A 27,359-nucleotide genomic window follows, 5' to 3' on the forward strand; every position below is an offset into this window, starting at 1 on the left:
CCGCGGCTTCCCTGGGGGCAACCCCTTCAGTCGGGTGAGGTTGACGGGGTGAGGTGGGAGGAAAAGCGGTGTCCCGGAGCCCCTGGTCTCCTCCAACTCCCGAACCCTCTTTCTCGCCCTTCCCTGCCCCCTCTGCTAGAGCAGACAGCCTCAGGGGCCCTGGGTATTTTTAGCGTTGTGACCTGGGCGGCAGCACTAAAAGCCTTTCCCAGGAATCGGCGTCAGTGCCTCCCTCCTCCGCTGCCAGCCCCAGCCACATGGTTTCCCCACACTTCCTTGGCCCTGCCTGGCCTACTTGGGTCTAGGTCCCTTGCCGCCTGCCCCAGCACTGGTGGAGCTGGCCTGAGTGTCCCATACGCCGAATCCAGCGGAGGTGGGGAAGGCAGTCTGCGGAGGATGATGATCTGGTCCTCAAGCTAGATAGTCCCTTGACTCCAGTGATGGGCTCAGGAAAGGGATTGAGCGAATCCGGAATCCATCATGTTCTGGAAAGCTCCCAGCACAGGGGGCTAGGAGGCCTGGTCTGGATTGCACCCTTCCAATTGCTCCTTACTGACTACTAGGGAGATAAGACAGTGAGATGTATCAGAGGAGAGGAGCTCAAATAAAGAGCTGTGGGAGGCAGAGAAGAGATATGTCCTCTAAATAGCCCAGGGACCAGAGTTTTCCATTTTATAGAGCACCTTCACAAACAATGTCTTGTGTTGGAGGCAGGTAGGAGGATTACGCCATTTTCAAATGGGGAGATTGAGGCTAGAAAGATGACTTCCTTAGAGGCAGAGCCAAGTCAATGGCTTCAGGGCAGGGTTAGGAGGGGATGGTGGTGATTGTGTGTGTATGTGTGTCTGTGTGTCTGTGTGTGTCTGTGTGTGTAGAGAGTAGGGGAGAGGGTGCTTTAGCCTTTGTGTGGGTTTTGAAGGATGGGCAGGAACCAGAGTTGCAACGCTGGAGGAAGGAGACTTTCCTTTCTGAGATTTCTATCCTGTCCTCCCCCCCCCGCCCCCTGCCGTTTGAGGGGAGGATGGGTCCTCCCCATTTAAGCTGAACCAGTCCCTCCAACCCCTCTCAGAAGGGCATGATACTGAGACTTGGCCATTGGCTGCATTCCCTGAATACAGAGGAGCCTCTTTTGCTGTGCCTGGAACTGGCATCCCCTTTGTGGAGCTAGGGTCAGCCCTGCCTCTGTGTGAGACTTGAAGTTTGTGGTAAAGGACTTTGTTTCAGGGAAAGGAAGGAGGTAGTCAAGTCCAGAAGCCTCCAGGCAGCAACCAGAGGCCCCACTGCTGGGATGCTGGCTGCAGTGGAGCTCCCCAAGCCCAGGCCCCCCCAGTGCCCCCTCTTACCTTCATAGCTGTGCTTGCTCTTCCAGGAGCTGACATGGACCCAAATCCTCGGGCAGCCCTGGAGCGCCAGCAGCTCCGCCTTCGGGAGCGGCAGAAATTCTTTGAGGACATTTTACAGCCTGAGACAGAGTTTGTCTTCCCCTTATCCCACCTGCATCTCGAGTCGCACAGACGTAAGTTCTAAGTCCTGGGGAGAGGGACTCGGGTGGGGTAGGGAGGAAGTCCTGTAGGTCCTGAATCTTGGGAGGCCCCTCCCCTGTTGTTTTCTTGGCCCTCCAAACATCCACCTCCGGGCCTGACAGATATATCTGACCATCCTATCGGCTCCAGCCTGACTCCCTGACTTGCCCCTTCTTGATCTGCAGCCCCTATAGGCAGTATCTCGTCCATGGAAGTGAATGTGGATACGCTTGAGCAAGTGGAACTTATTGACCTTGGGGATCAGGATGGAGCAGATGTGTTCTTGCCTTGTGAAGATCCTCCCCCAACCCCCCAGACATCTGGTATGCCCCTCTGCTTCAGGCACTTGGGCCCCAGTGAGCCAGGGTTCTGCAGTGCGGCCGCAAGGTTGGACTGGGGAAGTGGACATGTCGGGGCTGGGAGCGGGCATTTCTACCAACAAAACAGCTGTCGATTCTGCTTTTAGGGAAGTTGACCTTGAGGGAAGCTGGGTTACAGATCCCTAATTCGAAACTCTCAGAATGCACAACCCCACTTAGCCTTTGTTAATTTTGCATGTGTGAAATTAAGGTAATTAATGAATATAATTGAATTAATGTGAAAAATACGATTTTTATACCAGACAGCTTAAGCAGTTTTAGTCATCTTGATATTAATGTTTATTTAGCACTTTGTTAGGTTTTAATACTGTGCTAAAGCATTTTACTTTACTGCTCTCTCAATCCCTACATGTCCTATTATGACAGGGGATATTAATACCATTTTATAAAGAAGGACATTAGACTCAGAGAAGTTGTCACATAGCCAGAAAGGGGAAAAGTTGGCTCTGAACCATGGGTGTCCAACTCCAAAGCCTATGTGCTTAATTTATAAGGTAGATATTCTCTTATTTAAAACTGCTACTATTTTTTGATGGCCTATTATGTGCTACACATTTTATAAGCATTCTCAGATTTCATCCTCGAAACCCTTCTGGAATATAGGTGTCCCTTTTTTACAGAGGAGGAGCAAAGTTCCTGAGAGGGCAAAGCGACTTGCCCAAAGATGCTCAATAGCAAGGAAGTGATGTAGGTAGAACTTGAACTCTTGACTGATTGACTTGACTCTAGAGCCCAGATGTGGTGTAGTGAAGTGGGAGGAACTGGGAGTCAGGAGGCTGGCTGAGTGACTGGTAAAGTCCCTGCCCCTTTCTGGGCTTCAGTGTCTCCTGGCCAGATCATCTCTGTGGATCCTCTGAAGCCCTGTTTGTGGCTCTGACCAGCTCTTCTCTCCGGGCAGGGGTAGACGACCACCCAGAGGAGCTGAGCCTGCCAATGCCCACGCCAGACAGGACCACATCCCGCACTTCCTCCTCGTCTTCTGACTCCTCCATCAACCCGCACAGCCCAAATCCCAGTGACGGTGGAGCAGACACGCCCTTGGCACAGTCTGACGAGGAGGAGGATGGGGGTGATGGCGGCGCAGAGCCTGGAGCCTGCAGCTAGCAGTGGGCCCCCACCTACAGACTGACTGAGCTGGCTGTTCTCCACTTGAGACCCTAGATCCAGCCAGAGCCCTTCGGAGAAGACCAGATTCTACTTGCAGTAGGCACCTGAGGGAGGAAAGGATGGTGGGATGGTGTATCTTTCTAGGACTTAACCCACTTCTGCTTTATTGCTAACTTTTTCCTGCTGCATTCCCTCCCGCCAGTTTTTGGCTTCCTCCTGAGGTAGGGCTTGCCAATGAGGAGATGGAAGATGAGATAGTACAAGAGGCCACTGCTTTTCTTAGCACTCCTCCCTCCCCCAAACTGTCCTGCAGTCTCCTGCTAGAGTCTCCTAAGCCAGTGTCTCTAAATGGACGTGAACTCCTTAACACTCCCAGTGAGATGGTACTCCAGCCATCCTGCTTCCTTAGATCCTTTTTGGAACAGGGCATGGTATAAATAATAAATAGATAATAATATACCAACCATTCCACTTCATTTTTCACATTGTACAGATCTCACACCCACTGTATTTCTTTAGCTCCTACCCAATACCATATTCTCATCACTCATTTACTCCATTTATTCAATAAATAATTATTGAACCCCTGTGCTGGACATTTGGAATACAGTTTTGAACAAGAGGCTGTATCCCTGCCTTCGTGGAGGAGAAAACCACGTAAATACCACAGTTCACAGTGTGATATGTAGTGTGGTGAGGAGTCGTTCTGTTACAAAACAGAGGCATCTTAACCTAGCTTGTACGGTCATTGAAGAGCTGATTTCTAAGCTGGGGTCCAAAGGATGAGCAGGAGTTACCCAGGTGGGATCTGTAATCCAGGCAGAAAGAGCAGCTTGGAGAGACTTTAAATGGAGAGAAATGTCCTGCAGAACTGAAAAACATTCAGCTTGGCTGAATTTTTGAATTTGAGCAGGAAATGAGGGGACAGGTAAGACTGACAAAGGTCAGGTCAGGACATGCTTTGAAGCCTGTATCAAGTTTCAGTTTGACTGCTAGCAAAGTATCAGTGACTTCAGATACAAATTTTATTTCCTCATATGAAAGAAGTCCAAAGTACAGGGCTATGTGGTCGCTCCACAGTTACTGGGCACCCAGGTCCTTTTGGCTCTTTTTGCTCAGCCACCTAAGGCGCATGGCTGGGTTCTCATTGATATCTCATGTCCAGTATGGTTGTTGAGGCCCCAGCCATCATGTGGTTGAAACCAGTGGAAAGCAGGAGAAGAAATTGGGGATGGGCCAAAAAGGCACCGCCAGCTGTCTATTCCCACTTTGAGAAGCATTTTTGGACGTTCTAACCAATAGTATCCACTTCCATCTTATCGGCCGGAACTTGGTAACATGAGGAATGTTTTCCGGACATTTCGTAGACATAGGGACACAGCATTATCTAGAAGAAAGGAGATTCTGGTCAAAAGCCACTTCCAAAGATTCTTTGGAGAGATAATAACCCTTTTGATTTCAGCTACCAATGCATCTGACTTCTCTGCTTCCTGCCAAACCTCTCAGAAGCACCCTGGCTGCTGAGGAGGCTGGGACCATCCTTTAGTAGGGCACACTGCTGTCTTGATAAAATCAGCTACATTACTAAGAAACAAGAGAATAGTAGTGATTGGGTAGATAACTAGCAGTTTCCATGTTAACAAATTTGAACTTTATTGGAAGTAATAAAGGATTACAAGTGGTTGAGTTGCTTGTTATAAAGATAATTCTGGCTGCAGTGTAAAGATACTGGAAGAGGACAGGAACAGGACAGACGTAATAATCCATGCGAGAGGTAACGGTGGCCCAGAAGACGGTGGGGATGGTTAGCCTAGCTGGGCTGAGGCAGGATATAAACGATTAAATGACATTCAATAAATACGAAATGTCAGTGTTTAACGTGTGTAAGACACTGAACTTGGCCTTGGGAATGTGGTAGTGTCAAAAACAAAAAAAGACAGTCCTGCTCTTTGGGAGTTTAGGGTCTACTGGGGGCCCAAATGTCAAATTGCAACTAGGACTAGTGCTAGGAAGGAGTTAATAGCTTATTCAGAGAGGTCACGAGGTGCTTCCCTGGAGGAAGTGGCTTTTGAGCTGAGATCTGAAGGATGAGTAGGAGTAGACTGGGGGAGACTGGCTGGAAGGATTCCTTGTAGGGAGTACTGATTGGAGGGGACCAGAGTGGATTCCCGGAAACCAGGAGACAACTGCAGCCATCTAGATGAGAGGTAATGGAAGATGGTGGAGGTAGGGGGGTGTGTGTGTGCATGTGGAAAAATGGAAGGGATAAAGAGATACTTAGGAGGCAAATTCCAAAATAGTGGATAGGTGGGTGTGAGAGAGGAAGAGGTCAAGGGTGCCACCATTGCTCCTGCCTTGTACCAACAGGATGGTTTGGAAGGTTCTTCCCCTAGATGGGGGGTTTAAGGAGAGAACCAGGTTTGGGAAGAAGGTCATAAATTGGGTTTTGGATATGTTGAGTCTGAGATGTTTTTGAGACCAAGAGGACATTTTGAGTAGGTACTTGGACCCATTAGTGTGGGATGTAGATGAGAGGATTGGGCTGGAAAAATAAATAGATGAGTTATCAGTGTATAGGTGGCAAGTGTAGCCATGGGTGTGAGTGAGCTTGCCCAGGGAGAGTGTGGAATGAAGGGAGCGGGGGTTAAAGGACCTAGCCTTAAGGAACATCAAGTCATTTTTCACATCAGAAAAAATAAATCATTCCACTTCCTTTCATACATCAAACCACCCATGGGATGAGTGCCCTTCAGCCTAAATCTCAAAGCTCTTTGTGCCATCCAGGCTGAGTGACAGGGCTGCAGTCTTCCCAATAGTCCCACTTTGCTTCCAGCCCTGCAGGAGGCCATTGTAAGTGACAGTTCTTAAGGGCTTTTTCTAGCACTACTGAGAAACTTGTGGGAGTTTTGTGCCCCTTTTTCCCTGAAAGCCTCTGTGTTGAAGTTGAGATCATCCACTAAGCTGGGCCAAAGCTCAGTCTCATGTAAAATTCGGTGGTTTTGCTGGGTTACCACTGACTTTGCTGCACACAGAAGACATGGTCTCTGTCCTCTTGTGCTTTCTCCCTTCCTTTGGAGTAGCAAGCTCAACCTCCTGTCTGACTGTGGCTGAGCCTTCTCCTGGGCTGCACCCCATCATATCCACAGCTCTGCTTCTCAGCTCTTGGGATCACCCCACTCCCCTCCAAGGTCAATGATGGGAAGCTGGACTAGTGTGGTTGCCGTCAACATATCAATAACTCCAGGCACACAATGCTAAGATCGGTGGGCTGTGGGGCAAGAGCTTGCCTGGGGAGCAGGATCGACAGCCCTCTGGAGGGGGGAATTGTTCATGAGCCTACAGGGAGCCTTCAGTTCAGCTGCAATGAGCCCCAGCCCTGCCTGGGAAAGCCTAGGGTCTGCTGAGACCCCAGGACCACTTCCTGTTTGGACAATGACCTTTTCTTCTGCCAAACCACAGGGGCTTGGCTGGCCTTCAGAGCCAGCGTCTCCAGCTGACTGTTTTTTTGAGGCCACACAGGGCTCCTGGAGATGGGGGGATGATTTGGAGCCAACTTTGAGGCAAGCAGCCCAGCTTTCAGTCTCCAGGCCACAGTGTGGTGTCTTCTGTCTGTTGCGTGGACTTGTCATAGACTCTGGAAAGGATGGAAGAAGACATCCTGTAGAATCCTGTGCTGTGGAGGAGATAGGAGGGACCACATCTCAGGGGAAGATTCCCTAGACAGCTCACACTCTAGCAGTCCCCAGGGTGCACAGAACTTGATACTGTGAACAGCACTGCAGTGTGGGGACAACATGGAGCTGTACAATGATGTTGTCTTGTTTGTTTGCTCATTCAAACATTCTGAGAACCCACTATGTGCTAGCCTCCTTGCTAAGGCAACTAAAATACTAGGCTGGCCAAGAGTTCTCCCAGGAAGAGACATGGCCACAGATAATGGAAATATAATGTCGGCTGTAGCACACTAGAGAGGGAGAAGGCTCTAGTCCTGGCTCCATCACCCACTGTGATCTTAGGCAATTAGCTGAATTTCTGTACCTCAGTTTATTCATCTGTAAAATGGAGATAATAGTACCTACCTCATAGACTTGTTTGAGTAAATGTTATTACTCAGTAGATGTTATCAAGCACTTACTACATTCCAGATTCTACTGTACCTAATCTGTGATCCTTACAGCAACCCTGAGAGCAGGTTTATCCATTTTACAGAGCAGGAAAAGTGACACTCGGGTTGCTCATGCTCGTATGGATTAAAGGTTGGTGTGGGGATTTGAACCTGACATCTAAGCTCATGGCCTTCCTTCTATTCTGTGTCTAGAGAGGCAGGAACACTGGATGTAAGTAGAATCAGGGCATAATGAGATAAAGACACCTTTTTGACACTTCCTCTCTGGTTAGTTAGGGCATATCTTGGCAGACCTGCCAGACACCAAGTTTGGCTCTTCAGAGAAGTATCATGTTTTACCAAGAGACTGTGCAAAAAGTCCTTCATGAATGTGTTTCCCATTGGGCAGGTGGAAAAATCAAAACAGAAACTGTTTGGAACTCTTACAACTCAATAATAAAAAGATAAGGAAGTACAAAAGAGGAGAGGTGGGAAAGATTTTAAGACACTTCACAAAAGAAAATATATGAATAGCCGATAAGCACATGAAAAGATGTTCAACATCACTAGGTACCAAGGAGCTGCAAATTAAAACCACGGTAAGATACTACTACATACACAGCCATGTGATGAAAACTAAAAAGCCTCCCAGATTAAAAACAAACGTTGTGGAGCAATGGGAGCGTGGGGCTCATACATAGTTGGTGCAAGTATGAAATGATACATTTTGGAGAAAGATCTAGCAGTTTCTTATAAAATTAAACTTCAGCCTACTCTGACCACTCTTAAACATTTACCCAAAGGATATAATAAGCATATGCTTACAAAGTAACTTGTGTAGCAGCCTAGCTCATGAGAACTAAAAGCTTGAAAGAGCTCAGGTGTATATGGACAGGAAAATGGATAAACTATGGTATATTCATCCAACATAATACTACACAGAAATGAAAAGAAACAAATATGCAAGCAAATGAATGATTCTCAAAACATTCTTCCCAGGAGAGAAGTCTTGCACAAAATAAACTTACCATATGATGCTTTCATTTATACGAAACTCTGGAACAGATTAATCTATTCTGTGGAGGAAAATCAGAACGGCGGTTGCCTCTGGAAGGCAAGGGGCACAAGGACTGGCAAGGGGCATTAGCCAACTTTCAGGGGTTTTACGAATCTTCTGTAACCTGATAGGAGTTGCACAAGGGTATCCATTTGTTGGACTCAGTGAATGTGCGGAATGAACTTCGGAGTTGTGCATCTCATTGTATGTAAATTTTACACCGAAAGAAAAATGTAAACAAATATTGGACTCTAATGATATGCATGCTGAAATATATAAGGGGAAGTGTACTTATGCCTGAAATTTCTTTGAAATGCATCAAAACATTAGATGAATTGAGGGAGTTATAGACTGATATATGATAAATAAGAGTAAAATGTTAATGGTGGAATCTAGTGACGGGGAAACAGGTGTTCATTCTTTTAACATTCCTGTATGTTAGAAATTTTTTCATAATAAAAACGCCAGTTATTTGAGGGTTTTGCGGGAAAGCCCTGCACCAGAGGGGCTAGGCGAGGCTTAGGACCGAGCAAACAGAGCACTAGAAGCGGAGGGAAGCAAGAGCCCGGCCGTGTGACCTCGCAAAAGGAACCTTTTTCAGTATGTTTCTTCATCTATCAGGGAGGCACAATGACATTGACGGCGCTTGGTATTATTAAGCATTTTCCATGGGGAAGGCGGGGGTCCTCAGTCTCGGCCCCTCCCACGCCTGTGCCCACAGCCCTTCAAGGTCTCTCAGCGCCTCTTTAGATCCATCAGCCCTGAACTGAAGGGCCTACCCAGGCAGTCCCTCTGGTAGACACACCCCGGCTTCCGTGACGGTACCGGAAGTCACTGCTTATACGCTCTTCCTATTGGAGGGTGGCCCCTCGAGGGGGCGGGATCGCTGGGAGGCGGAAGCAGCCGGAGGCATGGCGGCGGTCGTGCCGCTTTTTCTGCTGGTATTGCTGCTTCTGGGGCCGAGCGGCTGGGGCTATGCAGAGCCCCCACGCGACAGCCTGCGGGAGGAGTTGGTCATCACCCCTCTGCCTTCTGGGGACGTAGCCGCCACATTCCAGTTCCGCACTCGCTGGGATTCGGAGCTGCCACGGGAAGAAGGTGAGAAGAGGGGACTGACCGGAGAAAGGTGTCTGTGGTACCTGCTGGCAGTGGGGTGGAGGCAAGCAAGCCTTGGCGAGCGGGGACTGCTCCCTGGATGAGGTTCTGGTCCCTGGGCTTGGGGCCCGACAAAGATGGTTCTTACGGAAGAATGGGATACTTAGTGGAGAATCCCATTGTGTCCATGGAGAAATCGAGGTCCGAAGAGGAGCAGTGACTCCTCCTTAGTTATACTCCAGTGCTCTTTTCCACAGCTCCAGGCTGCCACTCCAAACCTTTATTTAGAACCCTCTGTCAGCAACACTGATGATTGGGCTGTTGTTGATGGTTACCATTTATCCTATGTGCTGGGCACAGTGCTAAGTTCTGTGAGCGATTACAAGGAAGAAATTGGAGGTGTACAGAGTTAAAGGTACGTCTCCAAGATCACATGGCTAGTTAGTGACCCATTCTGGGCTGGAATTTAGATTCCTCTGACCCCAGAGCTGGGGTGTATTTTTTTTTTTTTTTTTTGGATTGGGGGTTGGCTGAGAACTCTCCCTCTAGGATCATCATTCACTTGCTCCCCCTTCTCCAGTGTCTCATTATAGGCTCTTCCCCAAAGCCCTGGGACAGCTGATCTCCAAGTATTCTCTACGCGAGCTGCACCTGTCGCTCACCCAAGGCTTCTGGAGGACTCGATACTGGGGGACACCCTTCCTGCAGGCCCCCTCAGGTGCAGAGCTCTGGGTCTGGTTCCAAGACACCGTCACTGAGTGAGTGCCCACCTTGAGGCCTGTGGCAGGCCACAGTGGGAATGTGGTAGGGGCAGATGTTGCCATCCTGCCACTACCCTTGAGGTCAGCAATTCCAAGGGGAGTAAACCTGGCATTGGAAGTAAGAAATGTTACGACTTAGTGGCATTCTTTACTTTTCTGAATACATTTCCTTCCCCTAATACTTTCAGGCCTGAGGGAGCATATTCGTCCAACTATAGAGGCAAATATTTGAAGTTTACTTGAATGTAAGGTGATAGAAAGTTGTGGCAAATTGGATAAACTTGGAAAGGACATTCATTCACATAATAATAATAATAAAAATGCCACGAGGGCCAAACAAAATACATGTGGGCTAGAATTGGCCTACAAAATGCCAGATCTCTGTATTAGAGGAATTGCTTTTATTTGGGAAAGGGTGGGTCTAGGCAGTTGGACTACAACAGCCTCTGCATCCCACTATGAGATATCTGAAGCACGTGGGTGATAAAAAAGATTTTAGAGTAATAGTAGAGAGTGGTGGGGCCTGCGGCAGTCTGGAGATCTTGAGAGGACAGCTGCCACTCAGCCCCTGTGGATTGTTGCCACGTGGGAATAGAGGTCTGCTGTCACCAGATACTCTCATTTTTCGAGAGTTACCAGAAATCTGGATTTTAATGTGAAAATTGCAAATTTAAATCACAGCAAGTCGTGAAGAAATTCAGGAAATGCTATGTGGGTTAATGTTGTGCCCATCAAATGAAACATGACCATGGTTTGGGTAGAACTTTTGGATTTCCAGTTTGTAGCCTTTATTTGAGGCTTAGGGATTGGAGCAATTGGAAAACTCGGGACAGATTATTGAAAAACTCCAGGACAGCTCTAAGGCAATTTCAGTGAGGAGCAAGCCCCTAGACTTTCTCTCTTGCCTGAACTCCAATTTCCTTGCCTCTTATCCCAAATCCTCTGCTGTCACTGTCTCCCCTCATAACTGCCGATAATACGGAGCTGCTATTCAGATTTCTAGTTTTATTCTGTTATTCGTATAAAGAGCACATCTCTCTAAGAAAAAATGTCTAATTTAATTTGATGTTTTGTGGGGCCCTAGAATGGTTGTTTTTCCTTGTTCAGTGAACCTTTGTATATGTAAGACTTCCCACCCTGGGGACAGATCCAGGACTTACCCAGGGTATTCAGCGGGAAGCATGTAGTTTTGCCCAGCTGAGCACACCTCGGGGTGGATCAGTGAGCTGATCTCGGCCTCTGAGGTGTGGGGCACTTTACATAGTGCTATGGGATGTTCATAGGTGACCCAGACTAGCTCCCTGTCTTCAGGTTGCTCACAGACTAGATGGGGAGAAAAGATGCTTAGGATGAGATGCTGCTGCTACGCAGCCATTCCTAGAGGGGCTGAGTGAGAGGTCTGGGTGGTCAGAATGTCAGCAGCCCAGGGAGGAGGCTGTGGTTGAGGAGGGCAGGAAGGCTTCCTGGTGGAGGGAGCCTCCTTGAAGAGGGCAGAGAGGAGTGAGGAGGCATTCCCAGGCAGGAGGAAGAACCCTAAGGCAAGAGCTGTGGGAATGCAGGGAGGTCCAGCGGAGAGTGAGGAAGGGGCTGATGGGGGAGACCCAGGAAGCAGGCTGAGCAGGGACAGTCCCAGCTCCAGCAGTAGCCAGCCTGATGGTTTGGCAGCCCGCTGCAGCCTTTAAGGGAGGGAGCAGAGGTGGCCCCAGGACAGTGAGTGGGTTTGTGTCTCCATCTAGTGTGGATAAGTCTTGGAAGGAGCTCAGTAACGTCCTCTCAGGGATCTTCTGCGCCTCTCTCAACTTCATCGACTCCACCAACACAGTCACGCCCACCGCCTCCTTCAAACCCCTGGGGCTGGCCAATGGTGAGACAGCCCTGCGGCCCTTTCTTTCTTCCTGTCACCTCTGACCCAGACCTTTGCCTCCTTTCCCCTCTACTTCATCCTTCCTCAGTGGGGCCAGATCACAGATCCCCTGGGTGTGCGGGCCCCAGTGGAAGGCTTCCTGAGACCCTGCTGTCTCTGCATTGCCTTCTCCCAAAGGGAGGAGGATGTCCCACCTGCAGCTGGGACTGTTAAGGTGGTGGTGCTAGAGAGCGTGGGTCCCGAGGAGTGGGGCCCCAAGGCGCCCCCAGACAGGCTTCTGTCTCCCTCAGGCACGGATCACTACTTCCTGCGCTATGCCGTGCTGCCGCGGGAGGTTGTCTGCACTGAGAACCTCACCCCATGGAAGAAGCTCTTGCCCTGCAGTTCCAAGGTGAGGCCAGAGGGGCCTGAACGTGAGTGGGAGCCCCTAAGAGTGGATGGAGTTGACCGATGCCTCCTCACTGCCTGACAGCCAGGGTGTGTTTGCCCATAACCTCTGCCTCCTGCCTGGGTGCCCCACTGTGCAGGGCTCTGACCTTTCCTCTCTCCCCACCTCCTCTAGGCAGGCCTCTCTGTGCTGCTGAAGGCTGATCGCCTGTTCCACACAAGCTACCACTCCCAGGCTGTGCACATCCGCCCTGTGTGCAGAGTAAGTCATGGGGATCAGGGCTGGGGACCCTCCAGGGGGCTCTGAGAGAAGGTGCAGGCAAGGCACGTAGCCCAGTGTCTGTCGAGGGCTGAGCCAGTGGTTGGTGCGAGATGCGATGATGATTATTCAGCGCGTTGGCCACACACCAGGGAAATTGAGTGATTGCCTGGCAAGCGTTCACTTAAGTCTCTGTCCCAGGGCATAGTGGTTAAGAGCCATAGCAGTGCGCATGTAGCTGTTGACTCAGCCACGCACCAGCTGGCATGACCCTGAGTGAGTCATTTTATTTCCCTGAGCCAGGTTTTCTCATCTGTCAAATGAGAATAATAGTAGCATCTGGTTGTTGGCGGTGGTTCATCCCACTGATGCACAGAAAGCTGCTGGCACAGGGTTAAGTGCTCAGTAGTGGTGGATGGGAGGTACGTAATAGACAAGGGATTGAGTCCCGGTAGTAGTCCCTGGGACCCTGCGGTTGGGGGAGTGGGACATCCTCACTGCTGCCCTTTGGCCCCTGTGGTAGAATGCACGCTGTACCAGCATCTCCTGGGAGCTGAGGCAGACCCTTTCCGTTGTATTTGACGCCTTCGTCACCGGGCAGGGGAAGAAAGGTGAGCTACCTTGGCAACTCAGCTCCACCCACCCATCGCTAGCCCTGCCCTTCCTATGTGGAGAGGGCCTAGTCCTGCTCCCCACCCCCACCCCGCTCAACCCCCACTCTGCTCCTCAGACTGGTCCCTCTTCAGGATGTTCTCGCGAACCCTCACTGAGCCCTGCCCCCTGGCTTCAGAAAGCCGAGTCTATGTGGACATCACCAGCTACAACCAGGTACTGAGGTTTCCAGCCACACACATCTGCCCCTCTCTCCCCACCCCATCCTCCCTCCTGCTCACTTCTCAGCCCTACCGATGTGTCCCCAGGACAATGAGACCTTGGAAGTGAACCCGCCGCCCTTTACCACATACCAGGACGTCATCCTGGGCACCCGGAAGACCTATGCCGTCTATGACTTGTTGGACACGGCCGTGATCAACAACTCGCGTAGCCTCAACCTCCAGCTTAAGTGGAAGAGACCCCCAGAGAATGGTGAGTGGGGGATGGGCCGCCAGACCACCGCTCGCAGCCCTGACTCTTCCCCATGAGACAACAAGTGTGTGTTTCGACCCAGATTCCTGGAGTCAGATGGCCTGGTTCTCACCCCACCTCTTCTAAGCTCTGTGACCCTGGGCAGGTTCCTGACCTTCCTGCCTCGTCTTGAAAATGGGAGCAGTAATACCCAGCAGATTGGACGTGATAATTAATGTAAAATATGGAGTTCATTCAAGCATTCATTCATTCAATCAACAAATATTTCTTTTTGAAAACAGGAATACCCTGCTTTTGAAGAAATATAACATCTAGTAGTTGAAGCATGCATTGAGCAATCAGTTAATTGTGATTGTGTTCAGTGTTACCAAGGACAGTTTTGGAATATCGTGAGCGTACTTGGTTTGGGTTGAAGGGGTGCAGAACGTGGCACATCTAACTACTTAGTAAATAATAGTAATTCTGTTGTCATCACTGTGGGTAGGGGAAGGCAGGGATGATTCCAGAATGCGAGTTTCCTAGTTCTGCTGGTAGAGCATTTCCCCTCCCCTCCCTGGCTTTGAGACTCTGAAGCTGGCCCAGGGAGTGGGGGTGGGGAGTGACCCACCCTTTTTTTTTTTAAAGAGTGGTTAACCGTTGACTTTTCTCCACACAGAGGCCCCACCCGTGCCCTTCCTGTACGCCCAGCGGTATGTGAGCGGCTATGGGCTACAGAGCGGGGAGCTGAGCACGCTGCTGTACAACACCCACCCGTTCCGGGCTTTCCCTGTGCTGCTGCTGGACACCGTGCCCTGGTACCTGCGGCTGTACGTGCACACCCTCTCCATCACCTCCAAGGGCAAGGAGAACAAACCGAGTGAGTCCCCCGACCAGCCCCCAACCCCCACTCCCTCTCCCTCCAGGTCCCCCCAACCCTCATTTCTCAGGATAATTCCAGAAGTACCTTGGAAATCTACACAGCCATCAGGAGTTAGGAATGGTTTGACAGCTGGAAAGGATGGCCTCACCAATGCCAGATCTGCCAAGTGTTTATAAAGCAAAAATAAGTAAAGCACATAGGATGAGTGATTCTTTTTTTTTCTTTCTTCAATTAAACTTTTAAAAAAAAATTTATTTTCATTGAAGTATAGTTGATTTACAATGTTATGTTAGTTTCAAGTGTACAGTAAAGTGATTCAGTTACACACATAATTCCTTTTCAGATTCTTTTCCGTTATAGGTTATTACACAATATTGACTATAACTCCCTGTGCTATACAGTAGGTCCTTGTTGTTTACTTTATATATAGTAGTGTGTATCTGTTAATCCCAAACTCCTAATTTACCCCCCAACCCTCCCCGCCATGATTCTTAATAGGACTTGATGAGGGCAGATGTTTCCTTATCTTTTCCACTTATTTTCTCCTTCTTCCTGGTGCCCTGGGCACATTTGTTTTGTTTTTCTGATGATTCATAGACTCTTTCAGGTGGAGAAAGGGTTAACAAGAAAAGCAGAGTGTTGGAAATGAAACAGATAACAGAGTAAATGGTTTTGCTTCCTTGGGAGAGGTAAAAGGGTGTAGTTTAAAAAATTTTTTTTTATTTGTTTTTATCTCCTGCTATTTTTCTAAGGAGGAGTTAGTATTTACTGAGTGCTTTCTGTGAGATGCCGGGCATAGCATTAAAGCGCTTGTTTTCCTTTGGACTGGAGGAAGACTTAGTAACACAGAAGCAAACTTCTTAGGAATTTTCCCTAAGAAGAGGGGATAGCACACCCCAAACAGACAGACCGAAAATCACCTGTCAACCCCTCTGTTGTTTCCCATATTTTCTAGCCTGTGGTTAATAGTTTCACTTATTTTCAGCATCACTGTCTGTACCACCTTCAGAATCTCTACTTCGAACATCCTACCTGTGTATTTTGTAGGTTTTACTGTTTTGTGTTTCTACCTTTTGCTCTGGAAAATTTCAAGCACATACTCAAATGGGATGGTGCCGTGAACTGCCGTGTTCCCATCACCTGGCCTCAGCTGTCTCCAGCTCCATATCCTTTTTTTGTTTGTTTGCTGTTGTTGCTGTTGATTTTTTTCTTCCCGTTTTACTGAGATGTCATTGGCATAGAGGACATTGTAAGTTTAAGATATTCAGCATAATGATTTGACTTATGTGCATTGTGGATTGATGACCATGGTAAGTTTAGGGAACATCCAACATCTCATATGGATACAAAATTAAAGACATAGAAAAAAAAGTGTTTTTCCTTGTGATGAAAACCCTCAGGATTTACTGTCTTAACAACTTCCGTGTGTCACGTACAGCAGTGTTAATTATATCTTTCATGTTGTACATTACACCCCTACTACTTGCTTGCCTTCTAACTGGAAGTTTGTACCTTTTGACTACCTTTATCCAGTTTCTCCTCCCCCCACTTCTAGGAACCACAAATCTGATTTCTTTTTCTATGAGTTTAAATATAATTGACCTATAACACTATGTGAGTTCCCAGTACACAGCATAGTGATTCAGTATTTCTTTGCCTTTCAAAATGATCATCATGATAGGTCTAGTTACCACCTGTCATTATACAAATATAATACATAATTATTGGCTATATTCCCTACACTGTACCTTTCATACCTGTGACTCATTTATTTTGCAGCTAAAATTTTGTACTTCTTAATCTCGCTCACCTATTTCTCTCCTTCCCCCTCCCCTTCCCCTCTGGCAACCACCTGTTTGTTCTCTGTATCTATGACTGTTTCTGTTTGGTTATGTTTGTTCATTTGTTTTACTTTCTAGAGTCCTCATATAAGTGGTATACAGTATTTGTCTCTGTCTGACTTATCTCACTTAGCATAATAGCTTCCAGGTCCATCCACGTTGTTGCAAATGTCCTTAAGATTTCCTTCTTTTTTTTTTATGGATGAGAAATATACACCATATCCTTTTTATCCTTTTATCTGTTAGTCGGCACGTAGGTTGTTTCCATATCTTGGCTATTGTAAACAATGCTGCAGTGAACATTGGGGTGCATATGTCGTTTTGAGTTAATGTTTTTGTTTTATTTAGGAGTGAAATTGCTGTGTATAATAGTTCTATTTTTAATTTTCTGAGAAATCTCCATGCTGTTTTCCATAGTGGCTGTACCAATTTACATTCCCAACACAGTGCACAGGGGCTCCCTTTTCTTTACATGCTCACCAGCACTTGTTATTTGTTGTCTTTTGGATGACAGCCATTCTGACAGGTGTGAGGTGGTATCTCGTGGTTTTGATTTGCATTTCCCTGATGATTAGTGATGTTGAGCATTGTTTTCATGTGTCTGTTGGCCACCTGTATGTGATCTTTGGAAAAATGTCTATTCAGGTCCTCTGCCCATTTTTTTAATCTTTTTTTTATGAAAAGTTGTATGAGTTCTTTGTATATTTTGTACATTAACCCTTTATTGGATATACTGTTTGCAAATATCTTCCCCCATTTAATAGGCTGCCTTTTCATTTATTGATAGTTTCCTTCACTGTGCAAAAGCTTTTTAGTTTGATGTAACCCCATTTGTTTATTTTTGCTTTTGTTTTCCTTGCTGGAGGAGGCATATTCAAAAAAATATTGCTAAGTCACAGAGCATTCTGCCAATGCTTTCTTCCAGAAGCAGTATTATTTTAGGTTCTACATTTAAGTCTTTAATCCATTTTAAGTTTATTTTTGTACATGGTTATATTTTGTATATGGTGAGAAAGTAGTCCAATTTGATTCTTTTGCATGTAACTGTCCAATTTTCTCAACACCATTTATTGAAGAGGCTGTGTTTCCCCCATTGTATATTCTTGCCTCCTTTGCCATAGATTAATTGCCCATATAAGTGTGGGTTCATTTCTGGGCTCTCTGTTCTGTTCCACAGTTTCCTATCATTTTTGCTTCATCTCTCCCTTTATTGATTTTTTTGGCTTGGTTGTTTTTTCTGCTAGTGTATCTTAAAACAAATCGTAGACATCGTATCAAATCACATTTAACTACTTCAGTGTGCATCTCTAAGAGGCTTTAAAAATATATAACCTGTCATATCACTCCTGTTTCCGTAAGTGGTCTCGAAAATAACTTTATAATTGGTTTGTTTGAATTGGATCAAAATAAGGTCCTCAGGGTACATGCTTCTTGATATACTCTTAAGTTTTTCTTTTAAAGTAATAGACTTTATTTTTTTAGAGCAGTTTTAGATTTACAGAAAAGTTGAGCAGAAGGTACAGAGAGTTCCCGTATACAGTCCCCCATGCCCATTACCCCTGTTACGTCTAGATGAGGGTGATACTTTCAAGTCTCAAAAATCTGCAAAACAGTTCCCAGTCTTTTTTTTTTTTTTTTAATTTATTTGTTGGCAAAACTGGGTCATTTGTTGTATAGGATGTTCTACATTCTGGATTTGCCCGTGTTTAACATGTTCCTTCGTTCTTAGTGTATTCTTGAGCATTGGATTTAGAAACTTGATAAGATTCAGATCTTATATTTTTGACAAGAAAACTTCCCAGGTGGTTCTGTGGACTTCTGTTGCATCATGTGAGGCACCTGATATCCCCAGTTTTCATGTTGTGAAGATGGATTAGATCGAACCTGTCCTGGAACGGCTGTCCTGGAAACATCTTTTCTCTTTTCTGAGATCCTCCTCCCTCTCAGGAGTCTGCCTGGCTTCTGTGCTCCAGAGCCCTCCTTCTAGGCATCCTGATCCAGATCCCAAGGCCTCGCTAGGTAGGGACGAGAGGTACAGTTGGTCTGACCCCAGGAAAGAGCTGTGGGTGACCATTGCCTGTCTCCAGGTTACATCCACTACCAGCCTGCCCAGGACCGGCTGCAGCCCCACCTCCTGGAGATGCTGATTCAGCTGCCGGCCAACTCGGTCACCAAGGTCTCCATCCAGTTTGAGCGGGCGCTGCTTAAGTGGACCGAGTACACCCCGGACCCCAACCATGGCTTCTATGTCAGGTGGGCACCCCATTTCCTGACCCATCCTCTCTCCCCATTTCCTGACCCATCCTCTCTGCCACTTCCCTGCCTCACTGGAGGAGCTGGGAGGGACATGGCTCATGGAGCATCTGTCTGCTTCTCTGCAGCCCATCTGTCCTTAGCGCCCTTGTGCCCAGTGTGGTGGCAGCCAAACCCATGGACTGGGAAGAGAGCCCTCTGTTCAACACCCTGTAAGTGTGACTTCAGCTGCCGGCTTCTGGGGACACTAACCCAGGCGGTCAGGTTCCTGCAGGATGGGTTGGGGCTAGATGTTGCCTCTTCCAAACTAATGTGTAGATTTAACTCAATCCTAGTTAAAATCCTGGTGGTCTAGAATATTTGCACAGTCATCATGAAATGATTCTAAAGTGCTTCTGGGAGAATCAGTAGGTGAGAGGAATAGTACTGTAGCCCACATGTACTCACTGATTCTCTTAAGTATTTAACTGAGCACTTGTCAGGGGCCGCATACTTGAGAGCACCAAGTGTACAACCATGAACAAAACACACTTGCCCCGCCTTGCTCCTGCTCACAGCCTAGAGAGGAGATGCTGTGCTAGAGGGTTGGGGGGGTGCTGGGGAGTAATCTAGGTGAGGGGAGGTAATCCAGGAAGACTTCCTTGAGGAGACGGCCTTTAGGCTGAGACTAGAAGGCTAAAGAAGAGGCATCTAAGCGAAAGCAGAGTCCCTTTCCTCTCCCTCAGAGCAGTGTAGCTCTCCCTTGATCAGATTTATGTACTGTGATTTAAAAGGCTTTGAGGCTAAGAAAGCTTTGAAAACCCCCACCGTTGTAATTGGCCCAGCGCAGCTGGAGAGAGGGGCTGGGGCTGAGATGGGGAGGAGCAGCCGGTCCTGCCTCACCGCCCCGTCCTGACCCCCAGGTTCCCAGTCTCTGACAGCTCCAACCATTTCGTGCGGCTCTACACGGAGCCACTGCTGGTGAGCCTGCCGACGCCGGACTTCAGCATGCCGTACAACGTGATCTGCCTGACGTGCACGGTGGTGGCTGTGTGCTACGGCTCCTTCTACAATCTCCTCACGCGGACCTTCCACATCGAGGAGCCCAGCACGGGCGGCCTGGCCAAGAGGCTGGCTAACCTCATCCGGCGGGCTCGCGGCGTCCCCCCGCTCTGAGGCTCGCCCCACCCCCAACAGCTGGGCAGCTGTTTCTCCCTGGAGAGGGGCAGTGATGGTGACCCTGAAGGCTCTTGCTGCCACTTGCTCTCCCCAGAGGTGGCTTTTGAACCAAACTGCCCCCTGGATGAGACTAGGGCCTAGAGTAGCTGGCAGCCAGATGTGGCGTTTGAATGGAAATTAATTTAAATTGAAAATGCATTTCCTCCGCTGTACTAGCCCCATGTCAAGTGTTCAGTAACCAAAAGTGATTAGTGGCTTCTGTACTGGGCAGCGCGGAGAAATGTTTCCACTGTTGCAGAAACTTCTGTGGGACAGCCCTGGCCTGGCTAGCAGGGTGTGCTGAAGACTTTGTCGTTGGCTGGTAGATGGAGTTTACGGGTTGTGGAATTAAAAAGTGTCTGCCCCGTTGGTTCTTGGCCTCCTGTCCTTGAGGCCTGTGGAGAGCTGGGGACTCGGGCTTGCTTGCTCGGTGCCTGAACAGGACCTCCTAACCCATCCACCCCACTCCTGCAAAAGAACCCCAACCAACCAACCAACCAAATAAAACCTCCCTACATCCTCCCACTCCTGCCAGAAATTCCTTCTCATCTGCTTCCCTCCTCCCCCGCCATCCTCATCTGACTGTGCTTCTCAGAACTCACTGGGCTTGGCCGGGAGTGTTTATGTCAGCATCTCCATGACAGTGAATCATCCTGTGTCTTTTAGGAGCCCTGAGAACCAGTCCCCTAGCACCAAGGGTGGGGCTGGAGAGACAGAAGAGTTCCGGGTGATGGTTTTCTAACCAGGCTGTGCATTGGAATCATTTGGGGCTCTTGTGAAATAATGTAGATTCCTGGAGTCCAGACCCTGTGAGTTCAGTTGGTCTGGGTGTTGCCCAGTCTTGAGTTCTTATCTGTCTCCTCGGGAGCTTGTGTGGTGGGTGGTCCAGGACCACCCACAGGCGTTGCAGGCTTTGGATGGGAGCCTGCCCCTGGGGCCCCTCTCCTGGTTATATGACCCCGGATTCCTATAAAACAAGTCCTGAGGCAGATGTCTCCCCCACATCATCTCTGTTGGCCTCTGACACATGTGGCATCAACTGTATGTTACTTGTGGTCCATCCCTCCCTCCCCCAGTTCTTCCATCATAGTGGTTCGGTGGACTGTCCATCAAACAGAATGCCCTGTTCCACCAACCACACACCTGACTGCGAGGTTCACTCGGACTTACAAAACCAGAAGAGATGTTTTTTCCTCTAGGAAGTCTTCCCTGGTACACCAAGCTGCTGTGGGTGCCCCTCCCCTCCCTGGACTGAGCTTTCCTGTTTCTTACCACCCTGGTTGTTACTGGAAAGCTCCTCTTGGAGCTTAATGATGAACAAACAAGTAAGACCCTCAGCACGATAGATGGTGGTTAGAGCTACAGAGGAAAACAAGACAGGCAAGTGGTGAGCTTGTAGCTGGAGTAGCAATTTAAAGCTGGGGTGGCCAGGAAGACCTCATCGATAACTTGATCGTGGAGGTGGTGGAACGGAGTTGGAGTCTGGATTTATTCTGAAGGTAGAGCAAACAGATTTGCTAATAGGACACAATGGGGAATGAGAGAAAAGGATCAAGGCTGAGCCCAAGGTTTCTGGCTGCAGAGCTGGGAGGACGAGAGTGGCCGTTAGCAGAGATGAGTGACTGGATGAGCGTGTTAGGGGTCAGGGCAGAGATTGTCCCAAGCTTGGTTTGGAGATGCTGAATTTGAGATGCCTTTAGACATCCAAGTGGAGATGGCAAGTAGGCAACTGGGTAATGAACCTGGAGTTCAGGGAGGAGGTCTAGACCAGAGAGCTACAGGATCTTGTCTGCGTAGATCACACAGGACACGGTAGTGAAGGGCATTTCTAGGTACTGACTTGGCTGGGGCGTGAAAGACAGCCAGGCCACCACTTCGAGCTCTTCCGACTTGGCAGACACCCCATTCTATGCAGGCTGCCAAGATGACCTCACTTTAGATAATCCACCCACCTGCGTTCTTATCTCACATACCCCCTGCTTATTTACCACTTGGAGGTAAACTCAAGTAAAAGCATTTTGACCCAATTGCTTTTGCCCATGGTCTAGGTGTGGACTAGCTCACCCACACCACCTCCCTTCCTACAGACGCACACACATCACTTGTATGTTCCAGGAGCTCTTGGAGAACCTTCAGAGGTAACCTGCGCAGTCCCACCCATGTGGGCTGTACAGACAGGACCAGGACTGCTGTGTTAAACACCCTGCACTCACTGGTGGGGTTTCTAGAGAGCCCCTCGCCCTTGCCATCTCCACCTCTAGACCCTAGATCCCAAGCTGGAATAGCCCACACCCATTCATACATTTACTTTTGCTGACTGAGCACTTACAACTTGTCCAGAGCCAGTCAGGTCCAAATGGAGGATGGCCCCTGTGTCTCCGGGAAGCTCCAAGTCTAATGGAAGTTAAGTTCCGTAAGGGCCCAGATTTTTGCCTCTTGGAGCTGAGGCATCTGGAACTGTGCTTGGCATGTCATCAAGGCTGCCCTCACTCAATCTTTCAGCTCGACCTCTGGGTAATAGTAGAGAACTTGAAAGGGAGTGGGGAATAAAGGGAAAAGCATGCCCTTTCTCTCAAATATGTGTGTGTGTATAAATAGACACATATATTCATGTCTAATTTATGCACTTAATGCCACCAAATTGTACACTTTGAAATGGTTAAAATGGGAAATTTCAGGTTGTATATATTATTACCACAATTAAAAAAGCATAAAATTCTCATTTTTCCAGTATCCCTCTGGGAGGAGAGGGGAGTGCCACCCTGGCTGACCAAGAGTCCCTGAGTTTCCACCCATCTCCACACTCCTCCAGGACATGGCCCTTGCTGGACAGGAAGAACCTTCCAGCTCGTCCTGGAGCCCCGAGCAGGAGAGAGCAGCCGGCCAAGTTCTGGGGACAGACATGCAAGGTCCCCAAATTTCCATTCAGCCTGGCTTCCATGAGGACCCTCTGGTGATAGAGGACCTTGTGTCCTTTGTCCTTTATTTTGGGGACACAGGACAGTGAGGGCTTGAAGGAGGTAGGGGTAGGGTAACACTGGTTTGATTGCCCTGGTGGCTGTGAGCAACTTTGGGGGACAGGCCCAGGTCCCCTGTAGGAAGGCTTCAGGCCATGTCATCTTTGAATGCTTTATTGACCCAGTCCTGGAGGGTCCCAGGATGGGCTCAGAACGGGGTCTCCTCGCAGGAGTGGCAGCTTTCCATCAAGGCCTGGGACTGTGCGCTGTCATCTTCAGCTGCTGTTCACTCGGGTCTCTGTGACAGAGATAATAGTCAGATCCCCTCTTGGCTGGCTGCTTGGTGGCCTAAAGCCAGAGCCATCAAGCTGGCCTCCTTACCCAACCCCTCCAACATCTGCCACCCCGAGGGCTTCCTCATTTCCACCACCTCCCATGGTGACCGCTGCTACAGTCACATTCATCTTCTCTGTTGACATGATCACCCTCGTGAAGGATGCATTGCTGTCTTCACCTTTGCCAGCCCCACCACATATTTTAAAAGGGCTTACTCCAATAAGCAATGTTCCTTTCATCTTTACTATCTACACCACCACCAACCACAGCCCAGCTCTCCACGCCTCCAGCACCTCGTTACCGCCACCATCACCACCACCCCTCTCATTCCTGTTATCTCAGCATCACCAACTCCTGTATTAACATCACACTCGGCTTCACTACCACCATCCTCAACATCACCCTCTCCCCTCACACGTCCATCATCCTGTCACCTCCATTACTCTTCCTGTTTCTATCAGAGGACTCACCCGGGGGTTTGCAGACCCTCAGACAGATCTCCATGGTCTCAAAATTGTTGGCATTGCCCTGACAGCCACCATAGATGAAGCACTCACACTCACTGGATGTAGAGTTGTAGGAGTACCGGCGCAGGAAGGCTTTGCAGGGGCCCCTCTCTGGGGGAAGCTGGCACAGGGCAGGGAGAGTCTGGGACGACTCCTGCGAAGCCTCTTGCCTGAGACTGGCTGCAAGGGTAAGGAGCATCGGTCACTTATGTGTCCTTTGTACAAACCGGTATTTCTTTTCTGAACACCTCTTCTACACCAAGCGCACTCCTCAATGTTTGCTATATGTGGCATTATTTAAACAACCTAATGGGAGGGTATTACTGTCCTCATTCACAAATGAAAAAACCGAGGCTCAGCTTTGATAATTTTCCAAAAATCCTAAAACCTATATGTTAAGGCCTGGGATTTAAACCCAGATCCAATTTCAAATCCAAAGCTCTGTATCCTACAGCCTCTCATGACTTGATACCAAGATGTTAGTTGTACCTTGCTTATAATTGCAGAACATTATAATTTGTAAAAAAACATTAACATTCACCAACAGGGGATTGACTGGCTGTTACGCAGTCACTACAAATCACAGAGCTGATCTACAAGCATCAACATGGAGAGAAGCCCATACTTTTGTCAAATAAAAAAATCAGATTACAAAGTAGGAGCCCTAGTGTGGCCCCGGGGAAGTAAAACATACATATAAATCCCCAGAGTGATGACATGAAGGTTGTTCCTCAATATATTTAGAGCAGTTCTCTCTGGGTAGTGGAATTTCAAGCGATGTTTATTTCCTAAAAATTCTTTTGCATATCATTTGAATGCCAATGACCAAGTGCCATTTTGCATAACTAGGAAAAAGATATTTACATGAAATAGTTTATAGTATCCATGAGTAATCAGTAGATAAAGAAACTGGCATCTTCTACACGCACACACGCACATACATTTATCTCAACTATTAGCCTTGGACACTCAGGACCTCAGCGTATCTATTCACAGGCTGCAACAAACACCACTTTGATAATTACACTTCCCCTAAGAAGGGCAGCATCCCTCAGACAAATGAGCACATGGGGCAACTCAGTTGTATGGTACCATTTTGTGAACCCTCAATGTATATGACCCTGGCCAAGCTGAATATACTTGGGAGAAGCTTAACCTAGAATAGAGAAGAGGCCATTCTCGGAAGGAACTTCAAAGTCATCTATTAGGGCAGCAGTTCTCCATCTTGGTTAGAATATTAGAACCTCTTGGGGGAACTATTGAAAAAATCATCCCAGACATCATCCCAGACCAATTAAATCAGGATTTCTGAGTGTGGGAACCAGAGAGTCCTCAGGGGACTCCAGTGTGCAGCTAAACTTGAGAAATATGGCCTCATTTTGAAAGCGGTATGAACATTTCTTTCCTTGCTTAGGAATTCGAGGGAGTAGGATGCTGGAGAGTAAGACTGTGGAAACTGTGTAAAATAGGGGACCCACTTTTCCACTTCACACATTTGCAGACTATCTTTTTAAGACAAAAGTGTATTGCTTTTTAATAAAAATTTAAATTTGGTGGAGATGTCAAATAGACACCTGGGAGGTCAGGCCCCAGATTTTCCCGAGACCAGATGGTGACCACAGGAGAGGTCCCTCCCAGAGCTGGGCCCTGGTCTCCCCCTGAGGTGGAAGTTACCAGATGGCCCTTAGGATCCAGCCCCCTCTCCCAACCACCCCACAGGCTACAGGTTACAGGTCTCAGGGCTCCTTTCCCCAACCCCTCAGCTCACCTGAGGCCTTTCCTGAGCTGGCCGTGCCCAGCAGGCAGAGGGTGAGGCAAAGGGTAAGGAGGCGGCTGAACCTCATGGTGTGAGAAGCTGCGTGTTCTGGGCTGAGGCTGGGAGGCTGGAACTTATACCAGCGGTTGAAGGACAAGGGGCCCTCTTCCCCCAGGGCTGAGGGAAGTATCTCACTCCTCATTACTTGGAATAGGAAGCACCCTGGGCCAGGAATGTGGGCCCCGGAGGACGTGGCCTTCTTACCTGGAGGCAGTGCCACCGGCCTTGGAGGGGGTCTTGCTGGCTATTGAGCAAGTCCCCTAAGACGGTGCTCCTGCCACATCTGGGATGCAGTTCCCAGCCTCATCTCCTGCAGACTTGAGTCCCTGTGACCTTGAACTGGTCAGTGACCTTGTGGGGCCTCCGTTTCCCTGTCTGTAAAACAAGTGGGCAGGACAACGTGGTCCCTTGGGGGCCAGCACGGCTGTTCCCCACTTCTGTTATTATTGGTTCCCATCCAGAGCCTCCCAGCTACTCGCCTCAACATCCCGGGAGAGAGAACACAGCTCTTTGTTCATTGGCTTATTTATTTAATTTTGGAATAACGGGTTTATTGTTTCATATAAATCATCATACTTAGTTTTAAAAGTTTAAGCTACACTGAAGAGTCTAAACAAAAGGCAAAAATCACACCCCCCGCAAATACTACCATAGTGTTGTGCAACAGAAACATAATGCAAGCCCCAAATAGAATTTGCACTTTCCTAGTAGCTGCGTTTTTAAAAAGCAAAAGGAGGCAAAATTAGTTTTCGTAATAGTTTAACTCAATATATCCAAAATATTAGAATTTCAACATCAAATCAACATGTAATAAAAAAGATTAGTGCAATATTTAACTTTTATTCATACAAAGTCTTTGAAATCTGAGTGTATTTTGCACTTATGGTACCTCCCAAGTCAGACTAGCCACGTTTCCTGTGCTCAGTAGTCACGTGTTGGGGGGAGGGTATAGCTCAGTGGCAGAGTATGTGCTTAGCACACACGTGGTCCTGGGTTCAATCCCCCGTAACTCATTTAAGTAAATAAATAAATACCTAATTACCTATCCCCCATCTCCAAAAAAATTAAAAAATATAAAAGCCACATGTGGCTAGTGGCTACCATATTGGATGATGAATTTCCACCACATGAAGTAAATATCTTTACTTCAGGTTATCCTCATAAACATTTTGTTAGGTAGAGTAACAAAAATAATTCTACAAAAACAAAGGGTTCACAGGCACTATTTCCTCTGAATCTTTTCATATTGTGTTTCTACTTGAAGGACAATTTGATGGGATAAAAAATCCTGGATCAGATTTTCTTTTCCCAGAACAATTGTGGACCCGCTCCACTGAATTCTGCCATGGAGTACCCCCCTAGAGTGACCTGACTGTTTTTCATTAGAGGTGACTTTTTTTCCTACCTGAATGCCTAAAGACCTCTTTGCTTATCCTTGAGATAATTTATATTTCGGTATCATTCTGCATCACTGTTTGTGCTGGAGCATGGAGTGCTTTTCCAATCTATCAGATCTTTTTAGGGAAATTTTCTTGTGTTACATCTTGAAATGCATTTTCTTTTCCAATTGTTGAGTTTTCTATACTAGACAGCAATTATCGTAGATTATTTTCACTTGCTTATCAGGAGTTGTTAGACTCACAACGGAGGAATTTAAATTCTAGCTTCGCCATTCACTATCTGTGCGACCTCAGACAAATTATTTAGCTTCCATGGATATAGTTTCTCTTTGGAGAGAACAATGGAAACTACTGGTGTTTGGAGTCCCCGAGTCCACGCTCAGATTTAATTCGTAAAACGACTCACAGGACTCAGAAGTTGATACACTTACGTTAATAGCAAATGGATACAGAGTAAAATCAAAAAGGGGAAAAATGCATGGAGTGAAGACAGGAACACAGGCCCAGGTGTTGCCAGCACATGGGAATTGAATCATCACGTCATCCCTGTGGGGGTGGGAAGGGACTCGT

At 47.8% G+C, this 27,359-nt stretch overlaps 4 protein-coding genes across 11 annotated transcripts in view; 3 read left to right on the plus strand and 1 right to left on the minus strand.

The window, feature by feature from the left end:
* Window positions 1-1,500, plus strand: part of SYS1 (SYS1 golgi trafficking protein) — a 25,301-nt gene extending 23,801 nt beyond the window's left edge. The window contains exon 4 of the mRNA XM_032461237.1: window positions 1,370-1,500. Coding sequence (XP_032317128.1) covers window positions 1,370-1,376 — 7 coding nt within the window. The 3' untranslated portion in view covers window positions 1,377-1,500. The remainder of the gene's footprint in view (window positions 1-1,369) is intronic.
* The window catches only part of DBNDD2 (dysbindin domain containing 2), a 5,755-nt gene extending 1,059 nt beyond the window's left edge, over window positions 1-4,696 (plus strand). Inside the window, exons 1-4 of one of the 6 annotated variants that reach the window (XM_032461239.1) lie at window positions 13-34; window positions 1,370-1,516; window positions 1,709-1,846; window positions 2,802-4,696. In XM_032461239.1, the coding sequence (XP_032317130.1) occupies window positions 1,378-1,516; window positions 1,709-1,846; window positions 2,802-3,007 (483 nt within the window). In that variant the 5' untranslated portion in view covers window positions 13-34; window positions 1,370-1,377 and the 3' untranslated portion in view covers window positions 3,008-4,696. Of the gene's footprint in view, window positions 1-12; window positions 35-1,158; window positions 1,238-1,369; window positions 1,517-1,708; window positions 1,911-2,801 lie in introns of those variants that run through there. The other 5 variants (XM_014566697.2, XM_032461238.1, XM_014566695.2 and 2 more) reach the window with 5 other exon arrangements.
* Window positions 4,697-9,042: 4,346 nt separating this feature from the next.
* Window positions 9,043-20,299, plus strand: PIGT (phosphatidylinositol glycan anchor biosynthesis class T). Of its 3 annotated transcripts, XM_006193518.3 has the most exons (12): window positions 9,043-9,270; window positions 9,848-10,025; window positions 11,765-11,892; window positions 12,183-12,283; window positions 12,455-12,541; window positions 13,062-13,149; window positions 13,269-13,366; window positions 13,459-13,624; window positions 14,280-14,480; window positions 18,412-18,577; window positions 18,706-18,789; window positions 19,480-20,299. In XM_006193518.3, the coding sequence occupies exons 1-12, from the start codon at window positions 9,084-9,086 to the stop codon at window positions 19,730-19,732; spliced, it is 1,737 nt and encodes a 578-aa protein (XP_006193580.1). In that variant the 5' UTR covers window positions 9,043-9,083; the 3' UTR covers window positions 19,733-20,299. The 3 variants fall into 3 exon arrangements, with proteins under 3 accessions (XP_006193580.1, XP_032317119.1, XP_032317120.1); XM_032461228.1 differs by lacking the exon at window positions 11,765-11,892 and having other exon boundaries at window positions 9,848-9,985; XM_032461229.1 differs by lacking the exons at window positions 9,043-9,270; window positions 11,765-11,892 and having other exon boundaries at window positions 9,904-10,025.
* A 2,454-nt stretch (window positions 20,300-22,753) lies between these two features.
* Window positions 22,754-25,493, minus strand: LOC102518983 (colostrum trypsin inhibitor). The gene is made up of 3 exons (XM_006193535.3): window positions 25,342-25,493; window positions 23,538-23,753; window positions 22,754-23,029 (listed from the first exon to the last, which is right to left on the minus strand). The coding sequence occupies exons 1-3, from the start codon at window positions 25,415-25,417 to the stop codon at window positions 23,007-23,009; spliced, it is 315 nt and encodes a 104-aa protein (XP_006193597.2). The 5' UTR covers window positions 25,418-25,493; the 3' UTR covers window positions 22,754-23,006.
* Window positions 25,494-27,359: the final 1,866 nt, after the last annotated feature.

Source organism: Camelus ferus, chromosome 19, assembly GCF_009834535.1.
Source record: "Camelus ferus isolate YT-003-E chromosome 19, BCGSAC_Cfer_1.0, whole genome shotgun sequence".
Lineage (NCBI taxonomy): Eukaryota > Metazoa > Chordata > Mammalia > Artiodactyla > Camelidae > Camelus > Camelus ferus.